This window comes from Arachis stenosperma, chromosome 10 (genome assembly GCF_014773155.1).
Source record: "Arachis stenosperma cultivar V10309 chromosome 10, arast.V10309.gnm1.PFL2, whole genome shotgun sequence".
Taxonomy (NCBI): Eukaryota; Viridiplantae; Streptophyta; class Magnoliopsida; order Fabales; family Fabaceae; genus Arachis; species Arachis stenosperma.
This window is the reverse complement of record NC_080386.1, coordinates 116144669-116160971: the sequence shown is the minus strand read 5'-3', so window position 1 is coordinate 116160971 and position 16303 is coordinate 116144669. Positions and strand designations below refer to the sequence as shown.

The 16303-nt window shown below is 33.3% G+C and overlaps 1 protein-coding gene across 1 annotated transcript; it reads right to left on the bottom strand.

Annotated features, from left to right (window-relative positions):
- Window positions 1-11193: 11193 nt before the first annotated feature.
- On the bottom strand, window positions 11194-11641 carry LOC130957532 (protein MAIN-LIKE 2-like). The gene is made up of 2 exons (XM_057884381.1): window positions 11413-11641; window positions 11194-11363 (listed from the first exon to the last, which is right to left on the bottom strand). Exons 1-2 carry the CDS (start codon window positions 11639-11641, stop codon window positions 11194-11196), a joined length of 399 nt encoding a protein of 132 aa, XP_057740364.1.
- Window positions 11642-16303: the final 4662 nt, after the last annotated feature.

Below are 16303 nucleotides of genomic sequence, written 5' to 3'. Positions count from 1 at the left end.
CGAGAAAAGAGAGATCTAAAACCGCTGCTTTTCGACGATGACAACGACAACTAATCCACTGGCGCCGTCCCTATCACTGCCACCACCGTCGAAAGAAGAAAGAGAACGTAAAGGAAAGAGAAAGAGAGAGAGAGGGGGGTCAAAATCGTCAAAACTGTCACCGCCGCTGGTCTTTGAAACGATCACCAGAAAAAAAAGGAGGAAAAAAATCTGAAACTGAGGAATGGAAGATCTGAAATCGCTGCTCTTCGACGATGCAGCATCACTCAATTCCATTGATGATGCCCCTTCTCCTCTCTCTCTCTCTCTTCTTCAATTCTCGTTCACCTTCTTTCTTTTTCTTTTTTTTTTATCTTTATGTGTTTGAATAAAGGAGCTGAAGATAGGATTTTAATCAGACAAATGAGAGAATAAAATTAATGGGATAAAGATATATAAAATGGTTAAAAGGATAATTTCATAAATAATTTTAACGCTAGATACCATTTTAAATAAAAAAAAATTAGGGACAATTTTGATTTTGAGTTTAAATTTTAGGGATTAAAACAGTACTTATCCCAAAAAGTAATTATACAAATGAGACAAATTAAGATTATAAGTATTCCATGTTTATCTACAAATAGGACAAATTAATTATACAAAGGGAGTGCAAGTTATAGGCAAATGGGGCAAATTCACAAAGAATCAATTAACATATCATGATGCATTAAGATTTCCAATAATCCACTAACATGCATATGTATATCTTTCAAATGATATATCTATTTAAAGTTATATAATTTTAGTAACTTACAAACCTAGTTGGAGATTTTGCATTATCAACCATTAATCTATGAATAAAGAATTACCATCATTAGAGATCTACCATTTACAGGCGTATTTCCAGAATAGTAAGCTGTACACCTTTAATACAAACTATAAATATAATCAACACACAAACTATAAACATAATTAACACACAAATTATAATTAAATTATCAAATCAAAGTTCATATATTCAAATGAGTAAATTGTAACAAACTAAGTAAATTAACAACAATCAACTCAACAAAATTAATCCAAAAAATAATTAATTCAGACAACAATAAATTCAGAAAATTAACAATAAGTTAATAATTAACATAAAAAATTAACAACAATCAACACTAAGTAACTCAGAAAATAATTAATTTAGACAAAAATAAACTAAAAAAATTAACAATCATCCAAAATACCATCAACTCAAAACAAACCCTAAATTACACTCTACCGAACCTAACATTATTTAGTTTCTAATTACACTAAATTAATATAAAAAAACTCTAATCACACATACACTTCATTAAAAAGTTTAATCAAGAATTTGATAAAATACCTAAAAAAGCCTAAACAAACAAAACAATCTAAAAAATACAAAAACTATAGAAAAATTATCTCTGATGGTGGCTGCAAGGTAGTGAAAACGTGGTGATGACAGGAGGAGGCAGTGAAACTTATGATGATTGAGCTAGGTTAAGTAATATAACAAACAACCAAAAGAAAAAATGGACAACAACCTAACTTTCGGCGGAATGGACCTCAGCCGCGGTGATAATGACAAGGATGACAGGAGGAGGCAGTGAAACTTATGATGATTGAGCTAGGTTAAGTAATATAACAAACAACCAAAAGAAAAAATGGACAACAACCTAACTTTCGGCGGAATGGACCTCAGCCGCGGTGATAATGACAAGGTAATAACCTCCGATGGCAAGGAACACCAGCAGCAGTGGCACGGTAGAGGCTTTCCACGAAGATTTCAGCAACAGTTATGATGACGTGCTGATCTATGACGACAATGTGGCTTATTGGCAGTGATAGTAGCTGCAGGAGGTGGCGCACAACCTTCTTCAATGGAGCATAGGGAGAGAGATAAGAGGGAGAAGAAAAGAATAGAGAGAGAAAAAGAGAGAGTTTGCAAAAGTTAGGGGAGGAGTTTTGCGTTTGAATTTTATCTAAATTTACTGTTGGATTTACTGGCGAAAAAATCTGACAGTAAAGTGTTCGTCGTTATCTAAATGTCGTGTTTTACTAAATCCTGTTACATCAGAATGAACGCTAAATTCGGCGCTAGTAAAACTAATTTTCGAGCCTCTATTTACCATCGAATTTAGTTACGAAATTTTAAATCTAACAGTAACCTATTTGAGAGACGAATTTTTACTCGTAATTATTAAAAAATCTGTCATTAAATTTGTCAGTAACATTTTTTTAGAATGCTGGAAAAATTACTTGATCTTCGAGTAAGACCTGTTTCATCATGGAATTTTTTTTATAAATAGATCAAAGATGTGAAGATTGAAAAAGAGACTTTTATTCTGAATCTCACACCCACAAACACATTCTAAAAAATTTTTAAATCACACTAACGTAAGAAGTCATGGAATGTAAGTGCGTGCTTGTAAGTATTTAGAAGTCATCTCTTTATTTCATTTTATTTGCTTATGTTTTATCTTCAATAATTTGTTTCATTTCTCATCAGTTTTAGTATTCCAGTTACCATTTTTTACTTCAAAATGTTTTAGATATTGTTTTCTGCAACTATTTGGTTTAAAGACAAGCTCAAATTCTAGTACAATACATAAATAAATATGAAAAATATTTGGCTTAAAGAAAAGCACAAAGTCTAGTACAATAAATAAATATCTCAATGTCTATAACAAAATGTAAGGCCGGATGAAAAATTTATTTTGATTAGAAACCATCATTATATAATTAAAAATTTAATTTTAATGCAGTGTTAATGTAAAATTATTTTATACGTATATCTAATCATGTGATATTATATTATTAAAAATAATTATTTTTTTATTAATAATATATGAATGGTTGTCTAAAAAAATGAATGTAATTATATGACTGTATAAAATAGTTTGTATTGTTAGCACATTAAAATTAAATTCATGTAATTAAAAAAAAAGTGTAGTCGAATACTAAAAAGATAATGGAATTATAATTTCTATTTTCAAAAGATCAATTTTCATTAAAAAAAAAAAACACACATTATCAGTACAAGATAATTAAAGTAGGACAAAAAATAAAAAACGTGACAAAAGGCTCTAGAACAGAACATACATGTACTCATGAGTTGTAAAAGAAATTCTCTATATTAATTAATGTCCATATAAATACAAAAAAGAGTAAGCACAATTATTAAAAGAATATGATATAGGATTTTTAATTATTGACAAATCTAGTCATCATTAATAATTAATTATTAATTCTTAATAAATTTTATCAATAATTTATAATATTTTACATAAATAATATTAAAAAAAAAGAGACACACGAAAATTGATAGCATCAAAATACACTGGATCAGCATAATTAATTTAAGGTTTAATTATTTTGTCGATTTTTATAATTTTACTGAATTTTTAATTAAATTTTTATAATTTATTTTTTTAATTAAATTTTTATACCATATCAGATTTTATAACTAAGTTTTTACTATGATAAAAACGTTAAAATTAATAAAATATTCTGTTAAATTATACAAAATATTCAGTTAAATATTAAATATATTTATTTTGTTTAATAAAATATTTTATTAATTTTCATATTTTTATCAAAACAAAAATTTAATTATAAAATTTAATATAGTATAAAAATTTAATAAAAAAATTAAATAATATAAAAACTTAATTAAAATTTTAGTAAAATTAAGAGGGTGACAGAATAATTATAACCTTAATTTAACTCCAAAGCTTTATACATTTAAAATAATATAATGATACAAATACTATAATAAATATCTGGAAACTTGATAAGATTTAATGGTCTTATTTGCTGTTTATTATTTATCATCTATTAATATATGGAATTTGAGTGGGATTCATTCTTTAATTAGTAGATAAAAGACAAAAGAAAGTAATAGTCCTTGTATAATATAATATATAGACTTTAAAGGTATTTCCCAGGAAGAAAATCTTCTATATTTTGAAGTCACTAGTGTGAACACATGATACATGTAACATTGTTATCATTGTCAATTTTGGTGGCTATATGTCGAAAGGGAAACCAAGGAATAATAATCCAAGCCCCATTGTTCTTAAAATATTTACATAACATATATGTATTAATCATAACTAACTCCAATTTTTTATAAGTACCCTTTAATATAAAATTAATCAATAACGATGATTGATATGATGCATACATATGTTTGATGTGTAATAAGGATACTTGAAATATAAATGCTGGTTAGGAAGAAGTCCCAACAAAGAGACAGGATTCAGAAATTGGTCAATTCAATTTGAATTGAGTTGAGTTGAAAGGGAAAGGCTTCTTTGTCCAATCCTTACATGAAGAAACTATATATTATGGCCAACATTTGGACGTGCCCATGCTTCCAATTTTCCTTCGGTGAAACCCCAAAAAGTGATTTCATAGTTGAACTAGAAAAAATAGATGTTTTTCACACTAAGAGTTATATATATATATATATATATATATATATATATATTCACACTAAATATACTTACAATGTATGCATTTTGTTATCTTCAGATTTTGATACATGACACTTTAGTATCCTAAAAGTTCTTGTTTATAATTTAAAAAAAATTAAATTTATTTACAAATACTTAAATCTTTTATGTGCAAATTAAATATCGAAATATATATATTTATATAAAAAAAATTTAGTTTTATTTTTCGGGCTTGAAATATAGACAATATACTAGTAGTAGGCTGATCTATATATATCATATTTATAAATATATAATTTTAACCATATAGATGTGATTTAGTGGTTCATCTTCTAATTTTTTTAATAAAAAATTAAATCGTGCGATGATTCAAATCCTAATTTATGCATGAAAAATATTTCGTGATCATTTTTTAGTTCAATTATAAATACTCTTAAAACTTACTGATGATACAGTGTTATGAAATATTTCCACTAAAAAATTAAACGATTAAATAAATGTTTTTTGTATCCAATTCAATTACTATTTGGAAGAATATGTGTGAAAAAAGAATAAACAAAAAAGATATTGAGAGTGAAAAGGAAGGGTATCCCAATTGAGTAGGGTGGGCGACGAAAATGTGAGGGGTCACAGTCGATGTTTGTCTCTATGGCCACAATTGCACTTTGATAGTGATTGTCGGCGTTATTCTAAGGCTACACGTATATATTTATTTTCATCCTAATAATTATCCAACATTCTTACCTCACACACCTCTCAAATCAATTTTAATGGATGATTAACTGTTTCAACAGTATTATTAATTAATATTTCTTAAAAGAAAATTCATTCAATAATAAGTTAATTATGACATTATTGCATGCAATGAGACTACTAGGTTGGATTTGTTTATAAAGACATGATACTGAGATAGAAATATTAAAATAAAAAATTGTTTGACAGAAGAGATATAAATTAAGACAATATGTCTAGAGACATTAAATTAGTGTATTTTGTATCTATTCTGACAGAAAAGATATAAAGACACTAACAAATGACATAACTTATTTTTTTTTCTTTCATTATTCTTGTTAATTTTTTTATAATTATATTTTTTATTGTTATATTTTTTATCTCAAATTTTTAAATAAAAAAATAAAAATAAATTAAATTTTTATAATTTATTTTAATTTATTACCAAATAAAATATAAAAATACAAAATTTTATATCTTTATCTATCAATATCTTATTCTATCCTATTCTCAATATCATATCCTATTCTATTCACAGAGACAAACTCACTCGTACAGTTGTATATAAAGTATCACAACCTCGTTTTCGTCTATTGTGCTTGCTAGCTGTGTGTCACTTTTATCAAATAATGATATCATTCGTACGTTCATATGGCCGTCCACAAATTATTAATAGAAAATTTATATTTACATACATTTTTTTACGTAACTTTTTTATATTTTTATCATAAAAAAGATATATTTTTTATTTTCTTTAATTTTTATTAATTATTTTTAATAAAAATATACAACATCCCTCGTTAAGTCATTATTGAGGCTTGGATAAGAAAGATGTCTATTCTTCAGCAGTTATTGTGTTGTTAATTATGTAGGCAATGGATGGAAAAGACAAAATATGTGAGAGGTGAAAGTAAGGTAATCTGCATGATGAGAACCATATTGTCCTTCTACATTGTGTAATTGCCTTTTTCTAGTTTAGATGAGAAATATTGTGTAATTACTTAACTTTGTGGTTCTTCCCTGGCCTCCTTTAATTTTTTAACAATCACAAAAGTTTGATGAGACGCAGTACTCAAAAGTATACACACTCAAAATTTTTTAAATCAATCACGGTGTATTGTATATAAATATATATTATTTAATTTATTTTTAATATATATTTTATATAAATAATTAATTTAATCACTGAATTTTATGTACTCATAATAACATGATTAGAGTTAAATATATTACATTATATTATAGCCAAAGTTTGATGATAACGCGTTGACAAGAAATTAAATAAACGAATGAATTTTATGAAAAATAAAATTTTAAATTGTTTAACATATTATTATATGTGATAATAACAAAATGATATGTTAATATTAATTATTAGTTTTAACAAAACCTAACCCTCTTCTTTCTTTTCCCCCATAAAAAAATTAAATAAATAAAAAAGTAAGAAAATTAAGGGTAAAAAATAGAAACAAATCAAGGTGATCAATTTTTTACACGAATCAGCCAAAGTATAATATGCTTCATCAATCAACCAAACAACATTTAAATATAGTTCGAATTAAGTAAGTTCAAACTCTACTACCACATAATTCGAATAATGTAGATTTGAATTATTCAATGACACCCAATTTCTAATAATTTGAATTCAGCTGATTCAAATTACACAATACATGTAATTTGAATCAGGTTGATTCGATTTACTCTCAATGACCCATTTACATGTAATTCAAAATGGGTTAATTCGAATTACACAAACCATAATTCGAATCAGGCTGGTTCGAATTATAAAGGACTAGACCTCTATATATATGGTGTGAACTAGAATTGATCTCATTAGAGTAGGAGAATGGCTAGTGAGGAGAGTTTTGTCGTCTTAGTTCACCACAGAGGATCGATTAAGAGGAAAACACGATCCAGTATGAAGTTCACTGATAAGGATCGTCTCAGTATTTTTGTGAGGCCTATGACCAGCTATGATGATCTTGTTAGTTCTGTTCTAGGAAAACTTGGTGTAGAAGGCGTGAAACGTGTTAAGAAGTTTTTCTATCGGATTCCAATCTCGGTCCTCTAAGAAATTGTGAAATATGGTTGTTTCACGATCGGAAGTGATGAGGACTTACAGGTCCTGTTTCATTGTCGCAGGCAGTTTCCCGAAGTGAGCACACTAGAACTATTGGCGAAGTTGGTTGACGTGGTATCTAGCTCGGGGGTTCGAACCGGAACACTCCCACTGTAGCCACCGTAGCCGGTTCTAGCTCCAGACCTGCGGGTGCATCTTCCTCCGTCCCTGTGTATGAACTTTCGGTCCAGCCTGCCACCTCCCCTTCATTCGCAGTGGATCTTAATGGAAGTGGAGGCGGCGACGTTGGAACAGGGGATTCTGTGCCGACCCCTGTATAATGTGCTGCACCGGTTGGAGTTGGAGATGCATTGTTGGATGATCCAGAGGACGAGGATGTGGAGTCGAATATCATTGGTAATGACAGTGGCGATGAGGGTGGACCGAGTGAGCCTGTTGGTGCGGGATGTGGTTCTAGTTCTGGCACACAGTAGTACCCTCCACATTTTTCATCTTTGGACTTGGATGCCATGAGGCAGGAGGGGGATCTTGGGGCCCCTGCTGGTTTTGGCTCCAGAGATGCGGAAGTCTATCGGAGTAACAGAGTTTCAGGTTGGTCAGCAATTTCAGGACAAAGATGATGCCGTGATAAGTGTGAAGACTTACAGCATCCGACGCGGGGTACAGTACAAGGTGGTGGAGTCGGATTATCGCCGGTATGTTGGGAAGTATGCTGAGTTTGGGAATGGTTGCACATGGTTGATTTGGCTTAGTCTTCGGCAGCGAAAGGGTATTTGGGAGGTCAAACGGTACAATGGACCACATACGTGTCTAGCAACCTCCATCTCTAACGATCACAGGAGTTTGGATTATCATGTTATCTCGGCATTCATCATGCCAATGGTTCGAGCTGATGCATCTGTATGCATCAAGGTGCTCTTAAATGCTACGGCCGCACACTTTGGGTTTAGGCCGACGTACATGAGGGTCTGGCTGGCAAAGCAGAAGGCCGTTGCCCATATCTATGATGACTGGGATGAGTCGTATAACGAGCTCCCTAGGTGGGTGTTAGGAGTTTAGCTGACGATGCCTAGTACAGTTGCAGTCCTTAGGACGAGCCCAGTTCGAGTTGGGGGATAGGTGGACGAGTCGCAAGCTTATTTTCACCGACTGTTCTGGATGTTTCCGCCTTGTATCGAGGCATTTCGTCATTGCAAGCTGTTGGTAAGTATTGATGGCACCCATCTGTATGGCAAGTATAGGGAACGTTGCTCGTCGCGATTGCTCAGGATGGGAACTCCAACATTCTTCTTGTTGTATTCGCCCTGGTTGAGGATGAGAATGCGGAGTCCTGGTCATTCTTCCTCTCCCACCTGTGTCAGCACATAACCCTGGAGCCGGGACTGCTGGTTATATTAGACAGGCATAACGGCATCAAGGCTGCCCTTGAGGCTCCGGACGGAGGATGGCTACCTCCAGCTGCATACCGTGCATTCTGCATTCGACATGTGGCAGCAAATTTCGCACTTACCTACAAGGGCAAGGACGCAAGAAAGCTACTTGTGAATGCAGCTTATGCTAAGACCGAGGTAAAGTTTCATTACTGGTTTGATATTCTCCAGTCTAAAGACCTTGCCATGTGTGAGTGGGCGAACCGAATTGAGTATTCGTTATGGACACATCATCGTGATGAGGGTCGGAGATTTGGGCACATGACCACAAATATCTCCGAGTGTGTTAATTTTATCCTAAGGGGGTCAGGAATCTCCCCGTGTGCTCCCTGGTCAAGGCAACTTACGGTAGGTTGGCCGAACTATTCGTCCGCAAGGGGAGAGAGATTGAGGCCCAGTTGGGTACCGGACAACAGTTCAGTCAACATCTGGTAAAGTGCATCGAAGCCAATCTGAAGACAACAAGGTGCTTCACGGTGACTTTGTATGACAGAGATAACTCGGAGTTCACCGTTGCGGAGACGACTCCTACTAGTGCGTTCTCACTGGGTAGCTACAGGGTCTCGCTTTCAAACCAGACATGTGATTGCGGACACTTTCAGGCACTTCATTTCCCGTGTCCTCACGCCCTTGCATGCTGTGCCTATTCACGACTTACTTGGCAGCCGTATGTGCACCAGGTGTATCGTCTTAATTTCGTGTTCAGTGTGTATCGGATAGGGTTCACACCTCCCATTTCCGAGGGTTTTGGCCACCATACAATGGGCCAACAGTGATACCAGACCCGAACAAGAGGCGTGCGAGAGAGGGACGTCCCAGGTCTACTAGGATACGGACCACTATGGACGAGGCAGATCCGAACAGGCTGAAGAGATGTGGGCTCTGTCGGCAGCCCGGCCACACACATCAGGGTTGTCCACAGGTCGGAGGACCAAGCCATTTAGGACTGCATGATTAGGTGTACTGAGGCACTTTATTACTATGGTGATTTCACTTTTACTTTAAGAGTCCACTGTTTAAGTTTTTGTTAGATGTACTTCTTAATTGAAAAATATTGTTAAGGTTAGTGTCATGTACTTCCCAATGCAAAATACTCAGGTGCAGCCACGGAAGGAGGCTCGTTCAGATCGACATCTAAAGGGGGCTATATCCCCGTCGTATGAAGTGGCCAACGTGTCGCATCATCCTCCTGCAAGATGGTAGCGATCTCGTCTAGGAAGTGTGACCCGCCGTACTCTGCATCAAGGCCATCACCGGCCAAAAAGTCTGAAAACATCGTCTCCGGACTAACCCATGGTGTACTCTCCTGAAGTGTCTGGTCGTCACCGGGGACACCAACGAAGTAATCACCTAGCAGCCCTGAACCAAGTCCACCGTGACCCTGGCCAGAACCATCACCCATCCCGAATCTGTACACCTCTCCAGCATGCTCGGCGTGCACCCACACGAGCCCTCCTCTCAACTCGACGCCTATCAGGAACGTCGTCAACACAGTCCATGTCAGGAACTCATCAGGCACCCCTCTGCGTCGCCTCAATAGGAATAGGAACGAGTCTCGGATCTCCCAGGAACATCTCTGGTGACAAGAACCTCTTTCCATGCTGACTCCACCAATCCAAGAAGTCATGTGAGGATCCTGGGTCTGCAACAACGTCGAACCGGAGAACATGGTCCACACGGTTCTCCCAGTGAAGATGCCAGAACTGCAACGCGTACGGAAACCAACGATCACCTCCTCTCTCGTCTTTGGACATCAAGAAGTCGATGTTCAGGGCGGGCTGGGGGCGGGGCTGTACTCTGCCGAACTGGGGTAACACCCTGTCAATCTGATGCCACTCTACGACGGCAAAATATATCAGTGCCATCACAGAACGCCATAAGGTCGTATGACGAGGCTCCAATACCTCCGGATGCACTACCTGAAGGACATCGGCCGAACTATACGTCATCCAGATAAACTGAAAAAAGATATTAGCATTGTAAGGCCAATTCGTAAACCGAAGTCTGAAACTTCATTTAAGTAGTCATGTGACGTTAGTATACTCACATCCCTGGCCTATAACATGTCTATCCTGAGCCTCCACATCTGCACCCGAGGTCCTTTCTCGCTACCGGAAGGATTGTGACATGACCAGCTGCATATCACATTGGTGTTAAAGCTTGTAAAAAGTGTGAGAAAATAGTATAACATTATAAGTGGGCATGCAATTAAATAAGGTAAATCAAAATAGAAAATGCCAATAATGGTACCTCAATGCCAAGGGCCAGCTGAACTCATCATAACCATCAGGCCTAAATCTAGGAAAGCGCCAGAAGATCCAGGACTGAAGCAACTGTAATGGCCCTGCTAACTTCACCACATGTCTGTTGGCCACTCGGCACATGCACCTGCACAACCATGCTAGTGCCACCGACCCCAGCTGTATCCACCCATCTCCTCAAGCCTAGCCACGTAGGGTAGCCATCTGATGTGAATACAGTTGCCGGATTTGTCGGCAAACAACTAGGTGCCCAACAATATCATGATATAGGCACGAGCAAAGCGCCTCACTGTCTCCTTATCGGCACCCGCGGGGCACTCTCCAAAGTCTAATGGAACCAGGTGCAGTTCACAGCGAACTTCTGAACTTGGTTCGCAGGAGGTATCACACCGAGCAACTCCTAGAACCACACCTAAGCCAGACGGCCACCATCGATGTATACATAGAAATCGTCAGGCAACCACTGACATAACGTTTGTCCACTGGCAACCCCAACTGGTAGGCAACGTCCTGAAGTGTGATCGTGCACTCTCCGAATGGCATGTGGAATATGTGCGTCTCCGGACGCCACCGCTCGACGAAGGCACTCACGAGAGGCTCATCTAATTGGAACCATCTATCATTCAGTCTCGCAAGATGGTATAATCTAGCCATCTGCAAGTACAGAACGTAACGCTCATCGAGTCGCATGCTCTGTTACCGCCACATGCTCGAAATGCAACGCTGGGGCTGCACATTACAATGACCGCATAATTATAACCACTTACAAAACCACTAATAAAAACAACTAACAACATAAACCACTTATGGAAATCACTGACAAAAACCACATACAAGAGGAATATAATAAACCACTACCAAAATCGCATGCATAAATCGGTTACATAAATCGCATACATAAACAACGTGCTAATCCACTTACAAAAAAACCACATGCGAAACCACTAGGCAAAACCGCATACAGAACCACTTCCAATACCACCAACAAAATCACTAACATAAACCGCTAACATAAACTGCTAACAGAAACCATCAACAAAACTTATCTATAAAATCACTAAAATCATCCGCACGCAATACCAGTAACCAAAACTACTAACAAAAACCGCTACCGTAAACCACTAACATAAAGCACATCCAAAGCCACTAAGAATCCCACATGCAAAACTACTAAACAAAAACCACTAACAATACCACATGCAAAACCACTAACATAAACCACTAACATAAACCGTCAAGAAAATTGCCAATAAAACCACCTCAATAAACCACATGCAATACCGCCAACACAAACCACATGCAGAACCACAAATATAAACCACCATCTAAAAAAGTTAGCTACTCCATCCAACCGATATAGTCTACCTGGATCGTCCCCCATCAGCTAAATAGTCTGCTTGTGCCTTCGTAGGAGTGAATCTAGGTCGTTTTCTCTGGAATTTGGTGGGGTCTGAGAGTGGGAGAGTGATTTGAATGGAGTGGATTCGAACTCCTTTTATAGCCAATTCTAGGATAATTCGAAACAAGTCATTTCGAATTAGTACTAGTGGCAAAATAAGAGTAATTCGAATCATGTGGGTTCGAATTATGTAGGGATACATGCTCAAGCTAATTTGAATAAGCTAGATTCGATTTAAGCATTATAATTTAAATTGCATCGATTCGAATTATTGGTTATTCACGTGTGCATGTAATTCGAAAGAACTTGCTTCGAATTACATTCATTTGAAGTTCGATATATGTTGATTCGAACTATATGAATTTGTGCAATGGTTGATTCGTGAATCAGTTTTCCATTTGGCTTATTCATGTCAATTTCTTCTCCCCATGGCTTATTTATGTTTTTTATCCGAAAATTAAAGAATTGTTTCTATGGTTCATTCTCTTAGAAGAGAAGCAAGTCAAGTTTGTGCTGGAAGAGGCTACATTTTAGTTTAACTAAAGTTCAAATTTAACATATTTAACAATAATAAAGTTATAATCTTCATATTTATTAATAAATCAAATTAAAAATTTCTTAGAAATCAATTTGCCTTACTTTCGATCTTAGGAGTCATTTGCAAGCAACACGTTTAAGGAGGTTGTTTCTTCACTCACTCGATCTTACATGACAATATTGTCATAAATCATTTTGTTATAATACTATTTTTTAAATTTAAATTCATAAAAAGAGACATATAAATGATTATATTTTTTAATGGAATTCTTTAAACAAAAGTCTTTTTTAAATTTGTTTAAATTTTTGCATGATTTTTTTTTATTTTGTCTTGTTCTATTTTTTTCTTTTAGAATTAACAATGATTAAACTCTAAATTTAATACAATACTCTTCTGTCCATTCTTGATAGTTCATGAATACTTTTTAATAAATTTATTTTAATTATACCACAAAAAATATTTTATTCTATGCAAAATAATTTAAAAATGGCTTAAAAGATGTTAGGAGTACTATAAAAATTTGCAATGACTTAGGACATTAATAATTTAGAAATTAAAGAAAATATATTTTTATCATGTATTTACCTAAATCACTGGAATATTACAAACTTTTATAGTACTCGTAACATTTTAAGCCATTTTTTTAAATTATTTGTATAGAATAAAATATATTTTTTAATTATTTTGGATGGAATAAATATTTTCTTTAATTTTTAAATTATTATTGACTATCTAGAGTATTTATTTAAAATTTGTGTACATGCATGTATTTACCTAAATCATTAGAACATTACAAATTTTTAGTATTTCTAATATTTTTTAAGTCATTTTTAAATTTTGCATTATTTTTTGTGATTTATATAATTAAAATAAATTTATTAAAAAATATTCATGAGCTATCAAGAATGGGCAGAAGAGTATTGTATAGAATTCGAATTGCTCACCGTATAATTCGAATCAGAGTGATTGAACTTCCCATGCGTAATTCGAATCATGTAATATCTCACCATATAATTTAAAAAAATTTATTAAAAAATATTCATGAGCTATTAAAAATGGACAAAAGAGTATTGTATGGAATTTGAATTGATAGCTCATTAATATTTAAAAAAAGTCTCGTAATTAAATATTTTGTTAGATTTTTTTTAATGCATGAAATAAAATATATTTTTTAATTTTAAATTATTATTTTTTAATAAATTTTTTAATAAATTATTAATTTTTTTAATAAATCAGGGTGTAATTCGAATCAACTTGATTCGAATTATTTTATGTGTGTAATTCGAATCAAGTTGATTCGAATTAGTGTGTGTGTGAGTTTTGTGTATAATTCGAATCAATATGATTCGAATTATGTGTAGATTGAGTTCGAATCTAATTGATTCGAACTACATATAAACATGCATTGGTTGATTCATGAACTAAATTTTGGTTTGGCGGATTTACGTAAAAATTTCTTCCCATTGGTTTATTTTAGTGTTTTGCCCATATAATTGAATACAATTCAATCAAATTTATCATGTTAAAACACAATTCAAACACAAATTTAACATAATCTATGTACACATTAAAAGAAAATAAAATAAAAATAATTTCCTGTAAAATATTATAACATAGCTTTTATATACAAGTAAGGGTATTTAGCAATTTCACTCTTCGCTAGGATTTGGCGGATCTCTTTAAAGCAGATACCTCTACTCTCGTCTCCGTCCTTGTTTATTCGCGCGCAGCTCTTCATCCCTGTGAAGATTTCACAAGTCTCTGTTAAATGCCACATTCCAAATAATACCTGTGGGTACCCTATTATGTGGGTGTTTTTGTCATCTTTTGTTATAATATCATTTTTATCAAAAACTTATTTGATTGATAGAAGTAAGTACATAAATGGCTATATTCTCGAACGCATCTTATATCATTAATTATTTTAAAAAAAATATAATTCAAAAATATTAGAAAAAGATATAAAAACAATTATATATATTATTAGCAACGGAATTTAGATAATGATTTGGAGATGTTACTGATCAAGGAGGAGGTGAAGACGACACGTGTGCTTTATTATCTTTTAAATAGTCATTAAGGCACAATGATCATAATTAGTCTTATAAAGTGACTAGTAAAAATAATTAGTATTTTAAATCGATGGATACTTTTGCGTGTCTTTGTTGAGAAGATACATTATTATTGTTGATATTTAGTGTTACCTATTAATTTTCTCCTAACTAGCTAGTAACACTTAAATTAATTATTATATATAGTTTAGCACTTTAGCAAAAGTAGCTAAGTAATTTTCAAGAAAAGTCTATGTCAAAGCCGTTAGGATTGATGCATCAATTGACCAACGAAAAGAGATGTTACTAATATGGTAGATTGGTATGTAGTGACAATTATTTATTTCCAGACAAATAAGAACCAATTCGGGTGGGGAGGGATTAAAGTTGAGAAAGGGATGCATAAAAATAGACATATTAAAAGCATATTTATTTTATAACAAAAGGAATTGAAGCTCAAGAAATGCGTCCACTAAAACACGTTCTATTATTCAAAAGAAAAGAACAATTTTAGAACCCGATTATGTAGCAACCAATGCAATTAATGAAACAAAGAAAGTATGAATGGATGAAATGTTTTGCTATGTATAGTACACTACGACACAGTTCATAAAAAAATATAATATAATAATATATAGTACACGACAAGATCTATTAACGTCAACAAAGAACGATTTTTAGCACTTTACAAATACGCCTAACAAAAAGATATGTCTCCTCTAATACTGAAATTCATAGAACTATATTATATAGTTTTATGTATTTGATTATGACAATTAATAAATAGAAAGAGAACACGTGAGTGATTGTTAGGAAATTACTAATATTAAAATAATATTTATTATAAAAGGTATATATTATATTTTAATATATATTTTATACATAGTAAAATTATTATATTTAGCATATCAATCTCAAAGAATATGATTTAGGATAATTTTAAAGACTTCAAAAAAATTTTCTTGCCCAAAATATTAACTCATGTCACATGATAGCCTGGAGGCCAAAATTATATTATCTGAGGCTTGCATGGAGGTTTGGCCGACATGCAAAAGCAGTAGTAGATATATTTGTTGTTGGGACGACAGGGCTTGCATGATGATCCTATCTCAAAGGAAGGTAAAAATTATAATAATGGAAACTATATCCAAATAAAGGTAATAATTGTTGGTAAAATGTATTTTATATATGTATATAAGAAATGCTGTTTTTCTTTTAAAATATTATTTTTTAAACAGTTTTTAATTTGAATTTAATTATTTATTAATTATAATAATTTTTTAATCATTAATTTTTCGATTTTTTAAAAAATCATATTTATTAAGATTTAGTTTAACTTTTATATTCTTTAATTTTCTCTCATT

Bases quoted from the DNA above. Each gene is read 5' to 3' on its own strand.
- LOC130957532 (XM_057884381.1), bottom strand. From the start codon at position 11,641: ATGCGACTCGATGAGCGTTACGTTCTGTACTTGCAGATGGCTAGATTA. The intron at 11,364-11,412 runs GTTGCCTGACGA...CGTCTGGCTTAG, and splicing joins GGACAAACGTTATGTCAGTG to GTGTGGTTCTAGGAGTTGCT.